This window comes from Lactuca virosa, chromosome 5 (assembly GCF_052849685.1).
Source record: "Lactuca virosa cultivar CGN04683 chromosome 5, Lactuca_virosa_CGN04683_v6, whole genome shotgun sequence".
NCBI classification, from domain to species: domain Eukaryota; kingdom Viridiplantae; phylum Streptophyta; class Magnoliopsida; order Asterales; family Asteraceae; genus Lactuca; species Lactuca virosa.
This window is the reverse complement of record NC_136430.1, coordinates 203,120,198-203,137,174: the sequence shown is the minus strand read 5'-3', so window position 1 is coordinate 203,137,174 and position 16,977 is coordinate 203,120,198. Positions and strand designations below refer to the sequence as shown.

At 35.2% G+C, this 16,977-nt stretch overlaps 1 protein-coding gene across 1 annotated transcript; it reads left to right on the top strand.

Annotated features, from left to right (window-relative positions):
* The first annotated feature begins 579 nt into the window (after nt 1–579).
* On the top strand, nt 580–5,782 carry LOC145111999 (cytochrome P450 98A2-like). Its single transcript, XM_079048218.1, has 3 exons — nt 580–1,151; nt 4,447–4,844; nt 4,937–5,782. The coding sequence occupies exons 1-3, from the start codon at nt 668–670 to the stop codon at nt 5,579–5,581; spliced, it is 1,527 nt and encodes a 508-aa protein (XP_078904344.1). The 5' UTR covers nt 580–667; the 3' UTR covers nt 5,582–5,782.
* Nucleotides 5,783–16,977: the final 11,195 nt, after the last annotated feature.

The following is a 16,977-nucleotide window of genomic DNA, read 5'->3' as shown; positions in this document are numbered from 1 at the left end:
TAACATGTATAATGTGGTATATTCAAGCAGCAATGTCATCTTATAGGAGGGAACCGGTTAAAAGAAAGCCAAAACCCAAACATAAGTGAAATAATGGCAAATATCGTACGAAAGTTAAATTTAAGGATTTTCGAGAATTATACCCTAAATGTTATGATTTTTATCCATGTAAAATTCAATATATTTATGTACAATGGTACAATTCAAAATTATGGCTTAAACGTTATGACTTTTATGATTTTATCTACGTAAAATTCAATATACTTATATACAATGGTAGGATTCAATATATATTCACACTTCGTCACTTCCCTCCTTGCTCACACAAGACATACACACAACCTACACATACCGATTTATCCTTCATGTCATTATATCCCACCATACTAATAATAAATAATGTTTCAGAAAATAAAATCAAACGTGAAACCAGATTATAAGTCTATGTAACGTTTAATTGGAACTCAGCACAAGTTGAAATTGATATGTCGACAATCTTCTCCACCACTACACAACGACATTTTACCAGAATACCCTTTACCAAACTTCAACCGATCGTCAATGAAAACTACCAAAATACCCTCTCACCAACCTTCACCAACTCCTCCATTCCACGCTGTATATTTAAACATTTCGATTGTCCTCCACTCCACCACCGTGTGCCACCATGACCCTCCTACTCCTCCCCCTCTCATTCCCTTTATTCTTCCTAGCTTACATACTCTACCAAAAACTCCGATTCAAGCTCCCACCGGGCCCACGCCCATGGCCAATCGTCGGAAATCTCTACGACGTCAAACCAGTCAGGTTCCGCTGCTACGCCGAGTGGGCACAACAATACGGTCCGATCATCTCCGTCTGGTTTGGATCAATTCTAAACGTCGTCGTGTCCAACAGCGAGTTAGCAAAAGAAGTACTTAAGGAAAAGGACCAGCAAATGGCGGATCGGCATCGGAGCAGATCGGCGGCGAAGTTTAGCAGAGAAGGGCAGGATTTGATTTGGGCGGATTATGGACCACACTATGTGAAGGTTCGGAAAGTATGTACGCTTGAGCTCTTTTCACCGAAGAGGCTTGAAGCTCTTAGACCAATTAGGGAAGATGAAGTTACTGCTATGGTGGAATCCATCTTCAAGGACTGTACCCATCCTGGTAAGTCTCTTTTTCATTGATTTTTTTGGTTAGTTATAGCGTAGATATCAGTTTTTATGGTTTTATGTACATATTTCGTAAATTGGTAAATATTTTACCTAATTTGATGATAAGCAAGTTGATCACATTTACATATTTGATATCTTAGGTTAAATAAGTATGATGTATGTAAAATCTATTGCATTTTGTCACAATTTAACTTTGTCATTTTGTCGCAATTAAATTATTTGGTGTATAGACTGTGTTTTTGGGCGAATTTTGTATATTCTCTTTTTGAACACAAAAATATCATATTTTCCGAACCTTAAATTTAAATATTATATTTATCCTTAATTTTCAAAGAATATCGTATTTGTCCGAATCATTTTCCAATATATTTTTTTAAAATTTTGTAATCAAATTTTATATTTTATAATCATTGTAATACTAAAAAAAGAAGCTGATTGACCATATCGCCTTTATATCTCAAAACTCTTATGACATAAAATGAATTGACCATTTTGCCCTATAAATACCTTTGACAACAAATTTGATCATGTAAATGCAAGATAGAACGCATGCACAACATTCAATTGACCCTTCCATTTAGGGGTGTTCGTTTGGATGGATCGGTTTGATCCGATCCAATCAAGTGAATCCAAATTGATTTCGGTTTTCAAAACATGGATCCGAATATTCCAAATTAAATTCAAATCCGATCCAATCCAATCCAATCCAATTACAATTCGGTTGAATCGGTTTTTATAATTCGGTTGGATCGGTTTTTATAATTCGGTTTTCAAAACATTTTAAAACGACATATAATTATAATATTACCTAATTGTACACAAGAGACAAAAACAAATTATTTAGTTGTGATTTGATATTTATAAACAACTACTAAGAAGATATATTATAGTTAAATATTTTAGGGGTGTTCGTTTGGATGGATCGGTTTGATCCGATCCCATCAAGTGAATTCAAATTGATTTCGGTTTTCAAAACATATATCTGAATAGTCCAAACTAAATTCAAATCCAATCCGATCCGATCCAATTACAATTCGGTTGGATCTGTTTTTATAATTCGGTTTTCAAAAACTGAAACATTTTAAAACGACATATAAATATAATATTTCCCAATTTTACACAAGAAACAAAAACAAATTATTTAGTTGTGATTTGAAATTTATAAACAACTACTAAGAAGATATATTATAGTTAAGTATTTTATAGATAGAAAACTTTTGAGAAAAAATGCATATTAATGTTTTTTTATTGCGTGAAACGTTTTTGAACCTATTTGAAAAAATAAATTACAAAATTAATAAATAACTATAGATATATATTATAAATAAATAATAAATGTTTATTCGGTTTTTGGACTCTTCGGTTCTTATTTTATAAACTAAAACCAATCCGAAATCCAAAATAATAATTCGGTTTTGTTGAAAACCAATCCAAAAATCCGAATATCCGAACCAAATAATCCAATCCAAATTGTCCAATTGTCCAATTTGGTTTTATCCAAAAACAACCCTAAAATATTTTATAGATAAATAACTTTTGAGAGAAAATTCATATTAATGTTTTTTATCGGGTGAAACGTTTTGAACCTATTTGAAAAAATAAATTACAAAATTAATAAACAGCTATAGATATATATTATAAATCATGGTTGTCAAAATTGCGATCCTGATCGTAGGATCTTACGATCCTAGGTATGAAAAACGTTCCGGATCGTAAACGGATCGTATTTGGGGTAGGATCGCAGGTAGGATCGTAAGATCGTAGGTAGGATTGTAGGATCGGGATCCGATCCGATCCTACCTTTCCTTGATTTTTTTTTTTTTTTTTTTTTTTTTTTTGCAAATGAAATCATTTTGTCACTTTATGTCATTTACCCGTTTACCAAGTTACCGTTTATCATTTTATGTTGCGACTTATGACTAATATTTTGAAGTTTTTATAACTTTTTAACAAAAAATTGAATGTTTAAAATATTTTTCATGTATTAAAATTATGTTTCATTTTGTAGGATCTTAGGATCCCGATCCCGATCTTACGATCCCGATCTTGCAAACCCAAAAACGATCCTATGTAGGATCCCGATCTTGACAACCTTGTTATAAATATAATAATAAATGTTTATTCGGTTTTTTTGGACTATTCGGTTCTTATTTTATAAACCAAAACCAATCCGAAATCCAAAATAATAATTCGGTTTTGTTGAAAACTAAACCAAAAATCCGAATATCCGAACCAAATAGTCCAATTGGACAATTCAGTTTTATCCAAATAGTGAACAAACCTACTTTCATTGGAAATTTTTGTGAAGAAACTATATTTTTTCTTCAACCGAATTTTACTGTTGTTACTGTGAATAAGATCATTACCAGTTGGTTAGTGATTTTCTAAGTCAATGTAAACAGTTGCACTAATTCTACTGATATTGGTAAAAGCTAAAGACTGATATATAAGACTGAAATGAGTATCTGAATGAATATGTTATAAGGAATCAAGATTAACTTTGTTTTAAATTACTTTTTATTCGCTTTGAATAACAAAAGCAAGATGAAAAAATGTTACTACGACAAAGACGAAATGGAGTTTCAGTAATTGAACAAATTTCATTTTCTTTTAATTTAAATCTAGTTGTTTACATTAAATCATGCGGCATGTGCTTGTATTAACTTACCAGATTTGTTATCAAAGGATTAGCATATTTAGGGGCAAAATGGTCAATCCTTTTTTTCAAAAGGATTTTGATATTTAAGGGAAATATGGTTAATCTATTTTTTTCTTAAATTATAATGATTATAAAAATATAAAACTGATTATAAAGTTGTAAAAAATAATTAAAAGAAAATGATTTAGACTAATACGATATTTTGAAAGTCAAAAAAGGGTGAATATGATATGAAAAATTAGGTTGGTTTCCATTTTACCAATGGACATATATAAAATTCAACCTTTAATTTTTAACATTAAATTTTTTGTCCAATATCAATCCAAAAAAAAATAATTGAAATATTCGGTGAAATGTCCGTTGGATAAGGGTGGATGGGTGTTGGTGCCATGGTGGGGCGAAGGCTAATGGGTACGCACTAAAATTTTATATTGTTCAGTATAAATAAGACACGTGTCTAATATATATATATATATATATATATATATATATATATATATATAGTTCATAATTTGTCAATTCAACTATCTAAATTATAATCGATACACATAATTAATAAATATTATTTCAAAAAATATGATAAATGTTAGCACCAAATCTATGTTGACAAAGTTACTCACTTGTACAGATAAGATTGGCAAGAGTTTGCTAGTGAAATCCTACCTAGGAGCAGTAGCATTTAACAACATCACCCGACTGGCTTTCGGGAAACGATTTGTAAATTCCGAGGGCGTGATCGATGAACAAGGGAAAGAGTTCAAAGCTATTGTGGCCAACGGGCTAAAGCTTGGTGGATCTTTAGCCATGGCTGAACACATTCCATGGCTGCGGTGGTTCTTCCCACTTGAAGAAGAAGCCTTTGCCAAACACGGAGAACGCCGTGATCGGTTGACCCGAGCCATTATGGAGGAGCACACCGCCGCTCGTTTAAAAACCGGTGGAACCAAGCAACATTTTGTCGATGCTTTACTCACACTTCAAAAGCAATATGACTTGAGTGATGACACTGTTATCGGCTTACTTTGGGTACTCATCACTAATCTCTACTTTCGGCTGACTGGACAAGTTTTCTAGGACTATTTTTATGATTAATTTGAATGTTTTTGATTCACGAACAGGACATGATCACAGCGGGAATGGACACAACCGCAATCTCAGTCGAGTGGGCAATGGCCGAGCTAATAAAGAATCCACGGGTCCAAGAAAAAGCTCAACAAGAATTAGACACTGTAATCGGCTACGAACGCGTACTCATAGAACCCGACTTCTCAAACCTCCCATACCTCCAAAGTGTAGCCAAAGAGGCCTTACGGTTGCACCCTCCAACCCCACTAATGCTCCCTCACAAAGCCAACACAAATGTCAAAGTTGGCGGTTACGACATCCCAAAAGGGTCCAACGTGCATGTAAACGTGTGGGCTGTGGCCCGTGACCCCGCCACATGGAAAAACCCGTTGGAGTTTAGACCTGAGCGGTTCCTTGAAGAGGATGTGGATATGAAAGGACACGATTATAGATTATTGCCGTTTGGTGCGGGAAGGAGGGTGTGTCCGGGTGCTCAGTTAGGGATTAATTTGGTGACCTCTATGTTGGGTCACCTTTTGCATCATTTCTCCTGGGCTCCGGCTAATGGTTTGAGCCCAGAAGAAATTGATATGTCAGAAAACCCGGGGTTGGTGACGTACATGCGGACCCCGCTTGAAGCTGTCGCCACACCTAGGTTACCTGCTGTGTTGTATAAACGTGTGGCTGTTGATATGTAACTTTGTTTGTTTTTTAAAGTTATCGTGTCGGTTACATTTATAGTTTGCCGAGTTTTGTATGTTTATCGAGGTTGGGTGGTGGAAAGAACTAGGTGTTACATATTCCTTTTTTGATGTTACGTTAAGGGCAAACATAAGAGCAAAGATACGACTTGACTAAATTTGAACAATTTCCATGAATATTATTGATGTTAGGATGAAGATGGTATTTAAGTCTTTTATTCATATTCTTTATGATTCACGAAGGGCACGAAATCAAAAATAGTTTGGCACAATAGTGAAACTTGTAAGCGTTGTAATATATATATATATATATATATATATATATATATATATATATATATATAATGCTACACCAATCATAAACAACACTTTATTGAGGAATTTCATCCAACATATTGTAAGCAATAATAGAAAGAAAACGCTATCTACAGAATATGAAGTTAGGGATTAAGAGCTATAATCAAATCTGAACAGAATAATCAAATGCTAAAGCATCCAGTTGCAAACAAATAGTAGCAAGTTTGATGCAATGATTGATAAGCCGGTTGGGGTCATATATCTATAATGTAACCACAAAACTCCGATAACAAGGCCTTAAGTGTGAAAACGATTCTTCTTAAACAGTCATGTGGACTTTTATGATATCACAATATCACATATTTGTTTTATCCATAGAGAGCCACATAAAGATACCTTAAGGAACAAATGAATGTATTCAGCCATCTTATGTTAGCTAAACAACACATGGTCCCGTTGAGGAATTTTACCGTATACAAATCAAGGAAAACATAACCAGAAAGTGATGAAATCAACAACATAAATCATAAATAATGGAACATGGGAACTGAAAAATCATTGATATGAACTCAAACAAGCATAACAATCATCATGGATAGTTCAACGAACCTTAAGAGCTAATGTCTATACATATAGTGTTTCGAATTAATCGCAACTAAGCTGCTTTTTGAGCATCTCAATTTAGAGGAAATAAAATCTATAGCGAAAATGGAATTGGAACTTGGAAACGGTCGTTTGTATACAAATTCGGAGGGAAATAGAATTGGCTACTAAAATAGCAAAAGGAGAACCCATGAATAACAAATTTTTTTGGGCTCATAAAAATTAATCACGAATTGTAATTTAGGATCGATTGGCCAAGAAAAGTCTAATAATCCGAAGTTTCTATGTTGATTGAAAATATTCAAGAAATGGCGTATTCAAGTATTGTCACGTTTTTTCTACCTATATTTTAATTTTATAATATTTTGTTTCGGTTTGGTTGTATATCAAGTCAAAACGATTAGCAATTTTGTGGATTTTATAAAGTTATATTTTGCTAAAGTAGAAACAATTTGAGAAATTTTTTTTTTCAAACGGTTGAATATTTATTATAAACACATTTAACAAAAAGCTAACAAATAATTAGAAATGAGTATACAAAATAGGATTTATAAGCCACGAAACAGGGCTAATGCTAAAACGCATATTACAATTCACGAAGCAATTATAGGAATCAGGGCCGGTCCTGAGGATTTGAATGCTCAGGACGAGCCGGAAAAATAAGGCTCTTAGACGCAAACGGGTAACGAATTAAATTATATAAACTAACATTTTATTTTAAACAACAACACGGTAATAATAAAATAAGTATAACTTTACCTGTAATTACTTATTGCGTAAGAAATCTATATAAGACCTAAAATGAACTAACTTCACATTTTCTATAAAATGAAGTATAAGATTCAAAATATGTAAATACATTTTAATTTTTAAGCAACTTCTACCCGCTTATACCTAATTTTGTTTATTTATATTGTGTAAAGCTCTTTATCTTATCTATAAATTAGTATCGCAAATTAAGTCATTCTTATATAAAGCAATTAAAATTGACAACTATATTTCAAACATCCACAATATTAAATTCAAACAAACTAACTAACATAACAAGGACAAGGACTGATAATGCTATATGGCTTATATAGAAGGAGTAATTATGCAAAGTTTTCTTCTAACTACTACTACTACTACACTTTTGGAAGTGAGAAATAAGCTGAAACAAGACGCCATAAACTCAGTCAACCAAACTTCACAAAAGTCTCGAAAAGGGGATTTCTTTAAAGGAATCATCTCATCTCCCTGCAAACACAAACATGAAACAGGTACAAAATGCCCATTTCTCGCTTTCATTTGTTTTGATTTCTGCAAAAACAAAAAATCTATCTATAATTAAGCAAGCTAAGGTGGAAGAAGTAAATTCGAGGTTGGTGGTGAAGGTGGAAAGCTGAAACCTATCGATTTTTGAGTTGGAGATCTAAAAGAAAAGGAAATTCGTAGCAGATCCAAGGATTATTGTTGTTGTTAGCTGAACAGCCCAAATTTAATATGAATTTTTTCGAAGATATGTATTTGTAGGGTTTTTATGCCAGAAAAAACTAGAGTAAATTACACGAATGGTCCCTATGGTCTGGGGTAATTTGCGTGTTTGGTCCCTAACTTATTTTTTTAACTCGGAAAGTCCATACTGTTTGTTTTTGTTACGCTCATGGTCCCTACTATTTGTTTTTGTTACGCGTTTGGTCTCTGTCTTACCAAAAAAGACTATTATTTAAATAGAAAAAAATGGTGGGGTAGGTAACGTAAGGTGAGGGGTGGGTTTGAGGGTGTCTTTATTTAAATAAATTAAAAAAATCAAAGGCATAATAGTTTTTTTAGGTAAGAGAAGGACCAAGCGCGTAACAAAAACAAACAGTAGGGACCTTCCGAGTTAAAAAAATAAGTTAGGGACCAAACACGTAAATTACCCTAAACCATAGGGACCATTCGTGTAATTTACTCAAAAAACTAATCAAGTTTTGGAATATTTCATATGAGGATTTGCTGGAGCATCCGAATTAAAGCGTCGTTTCTTGTTAGTCCGTGTGTGTGTATATATATATATATATATATATATATATATATATATATATATATATATATATATATATATATATATATATATATATATATATACTAGTTTATAACCCGTGGGAACCACGGTTAAAAAATTAATTAAACTTTCATAATAAAAATTTATAATTATTAATTAATTGTTTTATATAAATCATCTTAAATAAATTATTAATTAAGAGAAATATCAAAATTGTAAAGTTCTTATAACTTCAAATTTAACATATAATTAGAAAATGTAAATTTGAATTTTAAAATGAGTTGTCTAATATATCTACATGACACATGACATAATATTAATGAAGATTTGTATTAGAGTGACACTTGGCACAAGGAGATTAAAACTATTCATTTATTAGAATATATATATATATATATATATATATATATATATATATATATATATATATATATATATATATATATATATATATATATATAAAGTGGACCCCTATAAAAAATGGGCCATGTGCATATGTCTGTTTGCCCATGCTTTAATCCGGCCATGATAGGAATAGTCGATCAACAAGGGTGTTTTTGAAAGATGTGCGATATGGACGACCGTACAGTGGCCATATAATAAGAGGGCCCAAATTTGTTTTTTTTACACGTATATGTATATATGTAATTGAATACAAATATTTATTTGACTAATTAATGTCAAAAGAAATTAGTATGGATACTTTCAATTGGATTAAACGTAGGTCTAAATGTAATTCTATTGTCTGACATGCTTGGAACCCCTCTCCTATCTTAGACTGTTTTTTGTAATTGCTCGAGCTTCTCTCTTGGGTTTTTTGTTTGTTTTTATTTGCTAATATATTTTGCTCGCCGTTCAAAAAAAAAATAATGTCAAAAGAAATTATAAAATTATTTCTTGTTTTATTATTTTATTATATAACTAATAAAAAGAAAACTAAATTGATAGACAGTGGTTAACAAAGGTAAATATTTTTTTACATAATACTTATAGATATCAGTTATAAAATCAGAAGTTGTTAAAGTCTATATACTATTCACAATGTCACAAAAAAAAAACACTTAATGGATTGGTAACGATAATCATTTAGAATGATATATTAGAAAATACTGATTATGAAGAGTTGGATGTTGGAAAGTTGTACGTTTTTAGCTACAAAGTAGACTACTCGGTGAAAATATGAAAAAAAACAACTTTAATCATTTATAACTTTTGCATACAAACTCCGTTTCAATTCATTTTTTTTATTGTGTTCTTTGTAATAAGGTATCCACGAGCATATTACACTTTTAATTTAGATATCGGAATGTCATATTTTTTTTAGCTTCAAAGTAGGTTATATGGTGAAAATTATGAAATAAAAAACATTATAACGTTCGCATACAGACTTCATAACAATCATTAGACCGTCTGGGTTTGTCCAGTTACAAGGATGAACCGTAGGTGTTCACTTTCGAAAAAAATTAATTTTTTAAAAGTTTTCAATAAAAATCGAAGGTTATCCTTAAAATAAGTACTACTAATAAGCTTAGAGGATAGTCTGGTAATAGAATATTGTGACATCCCCATTTTTACGGTCAGAAAAGACCGATTTCGTTTATGCTTTTTAATAAAAATCAGAGTAACTTGTTAAGAAAAGTGTTGTGGAATTTGTTCCCAAAACAAAATATGATAAAAATTTATCAAATCATTTCTTAAAGAAATGTATTTTCATTACATTACAAAATCTCGGGATGTCAATCATCGATACAGATCATAAACATAAACCAAAAACATCATAGACCACAAAACACAATCTGGCCTCAAAACAACATAGGGCTTACAACATTCCATTTATTTTCTACTGGCCTAAAGTTCATAACTTTCGCATACGAGCTCCATTTTTGACGTTCTTTATATCTACGCGTAGGCCAGACTGTACTCTACAACTTTCGTTTAGACTTGGCTGGCTAATTTTGATTCTATTTTTAAAGTTATATTTTTAACCGTCCGGGACAGGAAAATCCGTTAAAAATTCATAACTTCTTCATCCCATGTCCGTTTTCGTCTGTCTTTTTACCGTTGCGCTACTATTAACGAGATATTTGATTCTCGTTTAGGTTATGTCGGCCAAAAATCGACCAATCTAATATTCGAACTTCGGGTTGTGCACTGCCGATCCGAAACTTAGAAAAATCATAACTTCCTCATACGAAGTCAGATTTGGGCGTTCTTTTTATGCACGCTCTCGGTTTAACGAACACTACGACTTTCGTTCAGATCGCTAGGGCTAAAAATTCCTCTATCATAAATTCACTATTTACGTTACGCAGTGTCGTGCCGGTTCTGTCGCGAAACTTCGACAGACCATAACTTCTTCGTTAAAACTCGGATTTCGGCGTTCTTTATATTTCTGGAATCCTTGTCACGACCACTACAACTTTCTTCATAGATATCGGGTTTATCTAACATTTTATTTTGACGCTTATTGTTATCATTTATTTACTATATTATTATAAACAAGTAATAAACACACAAAAGCACATAATTCATGTAATATTCAAGTAATTCATCTTTATTACTTTAAAACGAGTTACAATGATTGACGTAGACTATTACATCATCATTAATGCTTAGCAAAGAAACACGGGCATTACAATTCTCTCCCCCTTAGGATGATTCCGTCCTCGGAATCATGCATCAACAAACAAATGCGGATAACAACTCATCATGTCACTCTCCGTTTCCCAGGTGAGATTTGGCCCATTCGAATGTTTCCATCGCACAAGCACTAAGTCGACCATCTTGCGTCGCAAGTTCTTCGTCTTACGGTCAACAATTGCCTCGGGCTCTTCGATTAACCTCTTATTCTCATCCATCCTTAACTCTGAAATTGGAATTATGTCGGGAACTTCTCCCGTGAACTTCCTCAAATAACGCACATGGAATGTGTAATGGATACCATCTAGTTCTTCTGGTAGTTCTAGCTTGTAAGCTTGGTTCTCAATCCTCTGAAGAACTTTATGATGGGTTTTGAGCATTCTAACACTTCCTAAGTGTACATGCAACCCTAATAACCTTGGATCTATGTTTGTCTAATTATCATGCAAAGTTGAATTCCAAGGTTATATTCCTATCTAGCATACATGGGGAACAAATTTTAACTTGCATGAAAGATAGAATAACTTACCTTGTTGTTGCTTATGATCCTTGAAACCTTGTGAGCCTAGCACCCCAAGTGTGATGCCTCAAATGCTTCACACAACACCAAATGCTTTTGGAATGACTTTAGAGAGAATACACACTTCTAAAATCGGCCTAGCCCTCTTGTTTCTTATGTGTATCCGATTTTGGTGGAGAATGGGTTTCTTATATAGTGTTGACACATCTAGGGTTACACCATGTAAACCCTAATGTGTCATGACTCTTCATTTCCATGACCCATGGGTTTGTAACTCCCATGGAGCATCCTATGGGTGGAACCCAACTTGATAATCCATGGAGCCTCTTAGCCCACTATATAAGATATGGAAGATTTACATAATCTACCCATATATTTAATTAGTTATATTTTGATCACTTAATTAATTCTAAATTAATTCTTGATCAAACTAATTAAATAATATTATTAATATATTAGAACTTATAATATATTAATAAACCATAAGTGTTATTTCTCTCATTTTAGTTTATCCAATTGCATGGTGCCATGCAACCCAAATGGACCATGCCGGGTCGGGTCAAGTACATACCAGAAATAGTTATGGACTTATACACCTTATCCAACAGTCTCCCACTTGGATAAGTCTAATAACTATAACTGCAATACTTCAGGAACCGATCGGCAATCGTAGCTCTTTCAAGGTCTCTCGGAACTGAGAAGATGATGATACGCCATTTAAGATAAGTGATCATATAATCCTCTGTTCTAGATATCAGCCGGACAAATACATGGAACAATGTCTTACTTATTGTCCAGCAGTTTGTTTCCCGATTTCCGATTTATTTGACAAAGAACTTAATAGAACACATCAACTTAGTTCTGACCGGGCCCGGTACATAGGTCAAAACAAAATCATCGAGGGGCCCAGATATCAGCTTCTAATCCAAGAAGGAACAGATAAACTTCGACTCATATATTTGTTCTACCACTCATTGAATTATACACAAAAGCACGTTTTATAACATCGAGTTACCAATGCGTTAACGTACAATCAATGCATAACCAACTCATAAGTAACAAATCATATCTCTAGGTTTGAAGACTTATATGATATTACCGTCTCACGATCACTCGAGATAAATTCCATGAAGTGATTCCAGTGAGCGTGGGTTGAGTCTAATGCTCAGAACTTATGAGCACTCATGAGTGTTGTAGCCATGTCCAACAACTTAGACCTCTGCAACCAATCATGACAGTCTTGATTCATACCTACTTCCGACATATGACCGACTGTGGAGGTTCGAATAATATGATATACCAAACATAATTATTCTGGAAGTCAAAACATGCAAAAGAAATATAGTAAACGATCGACAAGAGATAGCAACACTTTACTCATAAATAAAACACCTTTTATTCATCATCTAATGTCAATTACACTTTACAAATTTCAAGGTTATCTAACTACTAAATCTAATATCATCCTTCAGCCCTATGCTCCGAGCATGCTGGAGATGCTTAACCTGAGTCAGTCCCTTCGTGAGGGGATCTGCTGGATTCTCATCCGATGATACCCTCTTTGCCACGAGGAGTCCTTCTTCTATTCGATGTCTGATGAAATGGTATTTTCTGTCGAAGTGTCTGGATCTCCCGTGATCCCTTGGTTCCTTGGCTAAGGCAACTGCACTTTCACTATCACAGAAAATTTCCATTGGCTCTTTAATAGCTGGTACAACTCCAAGGTCTCCAATGAAGTTCTTCAGCTATATCGCCTCCTTTGCTGCCTCGCTAGCTGCTATATACTCTGATTCGCAAGTTGAATCAGCCACTGTCTCTTGCTTGGAACTCTTCCAAGAAATTGCTCCTCCATTTAAGGTAAAGACCCAGCCTGACTGAGAGCGGGAATTATCCCTATCAGTCTGAAAGCTAGCATCACTATACCCTACAACTCTCAAGTCTTCACTCCCACCGAGGGTAAGGACCCAGTCCTTAGTCCTCCGTAGGTACTTGAGGATATTCTTTACAGCAGTCCAGTGTGCCTTGCCAGGGTTCCCCTGATACCTGCTAACCATGCTCAAAGCAAAGGCTACATCAGGTCGAGTACACGTCATAGCATACATGATCGATCCTACAGCCGAAGCATAAGGTATTCGACTCATTTCTACTATCTCAGCCTCAGTACTAGTGCTTTGTGTCTTACTCAATCTGGCATTACTCTGGATGGGTAACTCTCCTTTCTTGGAGTCGTGCATGCCGAATCTCTTCAACACCTTATCCAAGTAAGTACTCTGACTAAGTCCAATTAGTCTTTTACTCTGGTCTCTCAAGATCCTTATCCCTAGAATATAGGCAGCTTCTCCTAGGTCCTTCATAGAGAAACACTTCCCAAGCCAGGACTTAACTTCCTGCAGAGTTGGGATGTCATTTCCTATGAGTAGTATGTCATCCACATACAATACCAAAAAGCTAACTATACTCCCACTAGCCTTGACATATACACAAGATTCATCTTCACTCCTAGAAAAGCTAAATTCCTTGACTTTCTCATCAAAGCAAAGATTCCATCTGCGAGGTGCTTGCTTTAACCCATAAATGGATTTCTCAAGCTTACACACTCTATTAGGGTACTCTGTGTTGACAAAACCCTCTGGCTGACTCATGTAAACATCCTCAGCCAACTTTCCATTAAGGAAAGCGGTTTTGACATCCATTTGCCATATTTCATAGTCATGAAATGCGGCTATGGCTAACAGAACCCTAATAGACTTAATCTTGGCCACTGGAGAAAAGGTCTCATCATAATCAACTCCCGGAGTTTGTGAGAAACCCTTTGCAACCAGTCGTGCCTTATAAGTGTGTACATTACCATCCATGTCGGTCTTCTTCTTGAAGATCCATTTGCACCCTACAGTCTTACGACCTGGTACATTCTCAACCAAGTTCCAAACTTGATTGTCATACATGGACTGTATCTCGCTGTCCATTGCCTCTTTCCACTTGGCTGACTCAGGGCCTGCCATGGATTCCGCGTAACTGTTAGGTTCATCCAGACCTATCAGTGTCTCATCACTGATAAGTGTATCACCTTCCGCAGTAATATGGAATCCATAGTAATGCTCAGGTGCATTCCTAACCCTTGTGGAACGCCTCAGAGGTACAGACTTGTCAATTGGCTCAACAAAAGTTTCCTCCTCAAGTTGAGTGCTAGGGTTTGAAGTTCCTTACCACTTGACTCTTGAATTTCTTCAAGGTCAACTTGCCTCCCATTGTCTCCTTGGCTTATGAACTCTCTCTCTCGAAAGAAAGCCCTCCTAGCTACAAAGACCACATTCTTACTAGGTCTGTAGAAGAGGTAACCAAAGGATTTCTGTGGGTAGCCGATGAAAATACACCTCTCACTTCGAGGTTCGAGCTTATCATGAGTCTCGTGTCTCACGAAAGCCTCGCAACCCCAAATCTTAATGTGGTCTAGTTTGGGTACTTTACCAGTCCACATCTCATGAGGAGTTTTGGCAACTTTCTTTGTGGGAACTAGATTAAGGATATGGGCGGCAGTCTCTAAGGCATACCCCCAAAATGAGATTGGTAGCGAAGCTCGACTCATCATGGAACGAACCATATCCAACAAGGTTCGATTACGCCTCTCAGATACACCATTCAACTGCGGTGTCCTGGGAGGTGTCAATTGTGAGACAATCCCACATTCCCTAAGATAGTCGAGGAACTCTGAACTAAGATACTCACCACCTCGATCGGATCGAAGCATCTTAATGTTCCTGCCCAATTGATTATCGACTTCCTGTTTAAACTCTTTAAACCTCTCAAAAGTCTCTGACTTATGCTTGATTAAGTAGACATATCCATATCTACTGTAATCATCAGTAAAAGTCAAATAATAACGATTAGCATCCCTTGTGGCATGTTTGAAGGGCCCACACACATCCGTGTGTATAAGATCCAACAAACCTTCACCCCTCTCACAAGAGCCTGTGAAGGGTGACTTTGTCATTTTTCCAAGTAAGCATGATTCGCAACTATCATCTGACTTTAGGTCAAATGACTCCAATACTCCATCCTTTTGGAGTTGGCCTATGCGTTTCTTGCTTATATGTCCAAGACGACAATGCCATAATGATGCTTTATCCAAGTTATTATCATTAAGAGAATCAATTCACAATACATTATTTCCTAAGTTATCAACCACATATACAGTTTCATACACACCATCAGAAGGTAATGCTTTAAAATAAAGAACATTATTAAAGAAAGCATTAATCGAACTAACTTCATTATCAAATGAAAAGGTGAAACCTTGTTTATACAATGCATGAAAGGAAATAATATTTCTTGCCATTTCTAGCGAATAACAACATTTATTCAAATCTAAACTAAACCCACTACTTAGCGATAAAGTATAAACTCCAATCTTGGTGACAGGTAAAACTTTCCTATTCCCCATGATTAAGTTTATTCTTCCACGCTCCACATTCTCACTTCTTCTTAGTCCCTGCAAATCAGAACAGATATGAATACCACAACCGGTATCAAGGACCCAAGAGTTAGAATGGGGTGAGTTATTAGATAAGATAGTGTAAATACCTGCATGGTTGGGTTTAACTTTCCCATCCTTCACATCTTGCTGGTACTTTGGGCAGTTCCGCTTCCAATGTGACTTTTCATGGCAATAGAAGCATTCAGCCTCTTTAGGGTCAGAAGAAGGAGTGACAAAACCTTTCTTGGTTCCACTTGAAGAAGAGCCATCAAGGGTCCTAGCCTTGGTACCCTTCGAAGAGCTCTTCCTCTTCTTCCCTCTACCTTTCCCGATTGCCAAAACCGGGGCGGAGTTTGGAGTAGGAGTGTTAACAACCGACTTACCCTTAAGACCTGTTTCTGCGGTCTTGAGGAGTCCCTGAAGTTTGCTGAGTGTGACATCTTCCTTATTCATGTGATATGTCATGCGGAATTGATCATAGCACGATGGTAAGGAGTGCAAAATGATATCTATTGCAAGCTCCTCAGGGAAGTTCACATTAAGCTTCAGCAACCGATCCACATACCTTTGCATTTTCTGCACGTGGCTCGTGACGGATTCCCCGTCCTTCATCATGGTTGTTATGATAGAGCATATGATTTCATACCTCTCTTGTCGTGCACTTTGATGGTATCTTTCCATCAAATCTTGGTGCATTTCAAAAGGGTAGAAGTCCTCATAGGACTTTTGGAGTTCCGCTGTCATGGTGGCCAACATGATGCATGCCACTTTTGTAGCATCCCTTTCATGTGCCCGGAAGTCAGCGATCTCCTGGGGAGTTGCAGTGGTCTCAT

What these genes read in the sequence shown, in the direction of transcription:
- LOC145111999 (XM_079048218.1), top strand. Translation starts at nt 668, where the DNA reads ATGACCCTCCTACTCCTCCCCCTCTCATTCCCTTTATTCTTCCTAGCT. An exon ending in CAAGGACTGTACCCATCCTG is followed by an intron (nt 1,152 to 4,446) that starts GTAAGTCTCTTT and finishes TCACTTGTACAG; the next exon opens with ATAAGATTGGCAAGAGTTTG. An exon ending in CTGTTATCGGCTTACTTTGG is followed by an intron (nt 4,845 to 4,936) that starts GTACTCATCACT and finishes ATTCACGAACAG; the next exon opens with GACATGATCACAGCGGGAAT.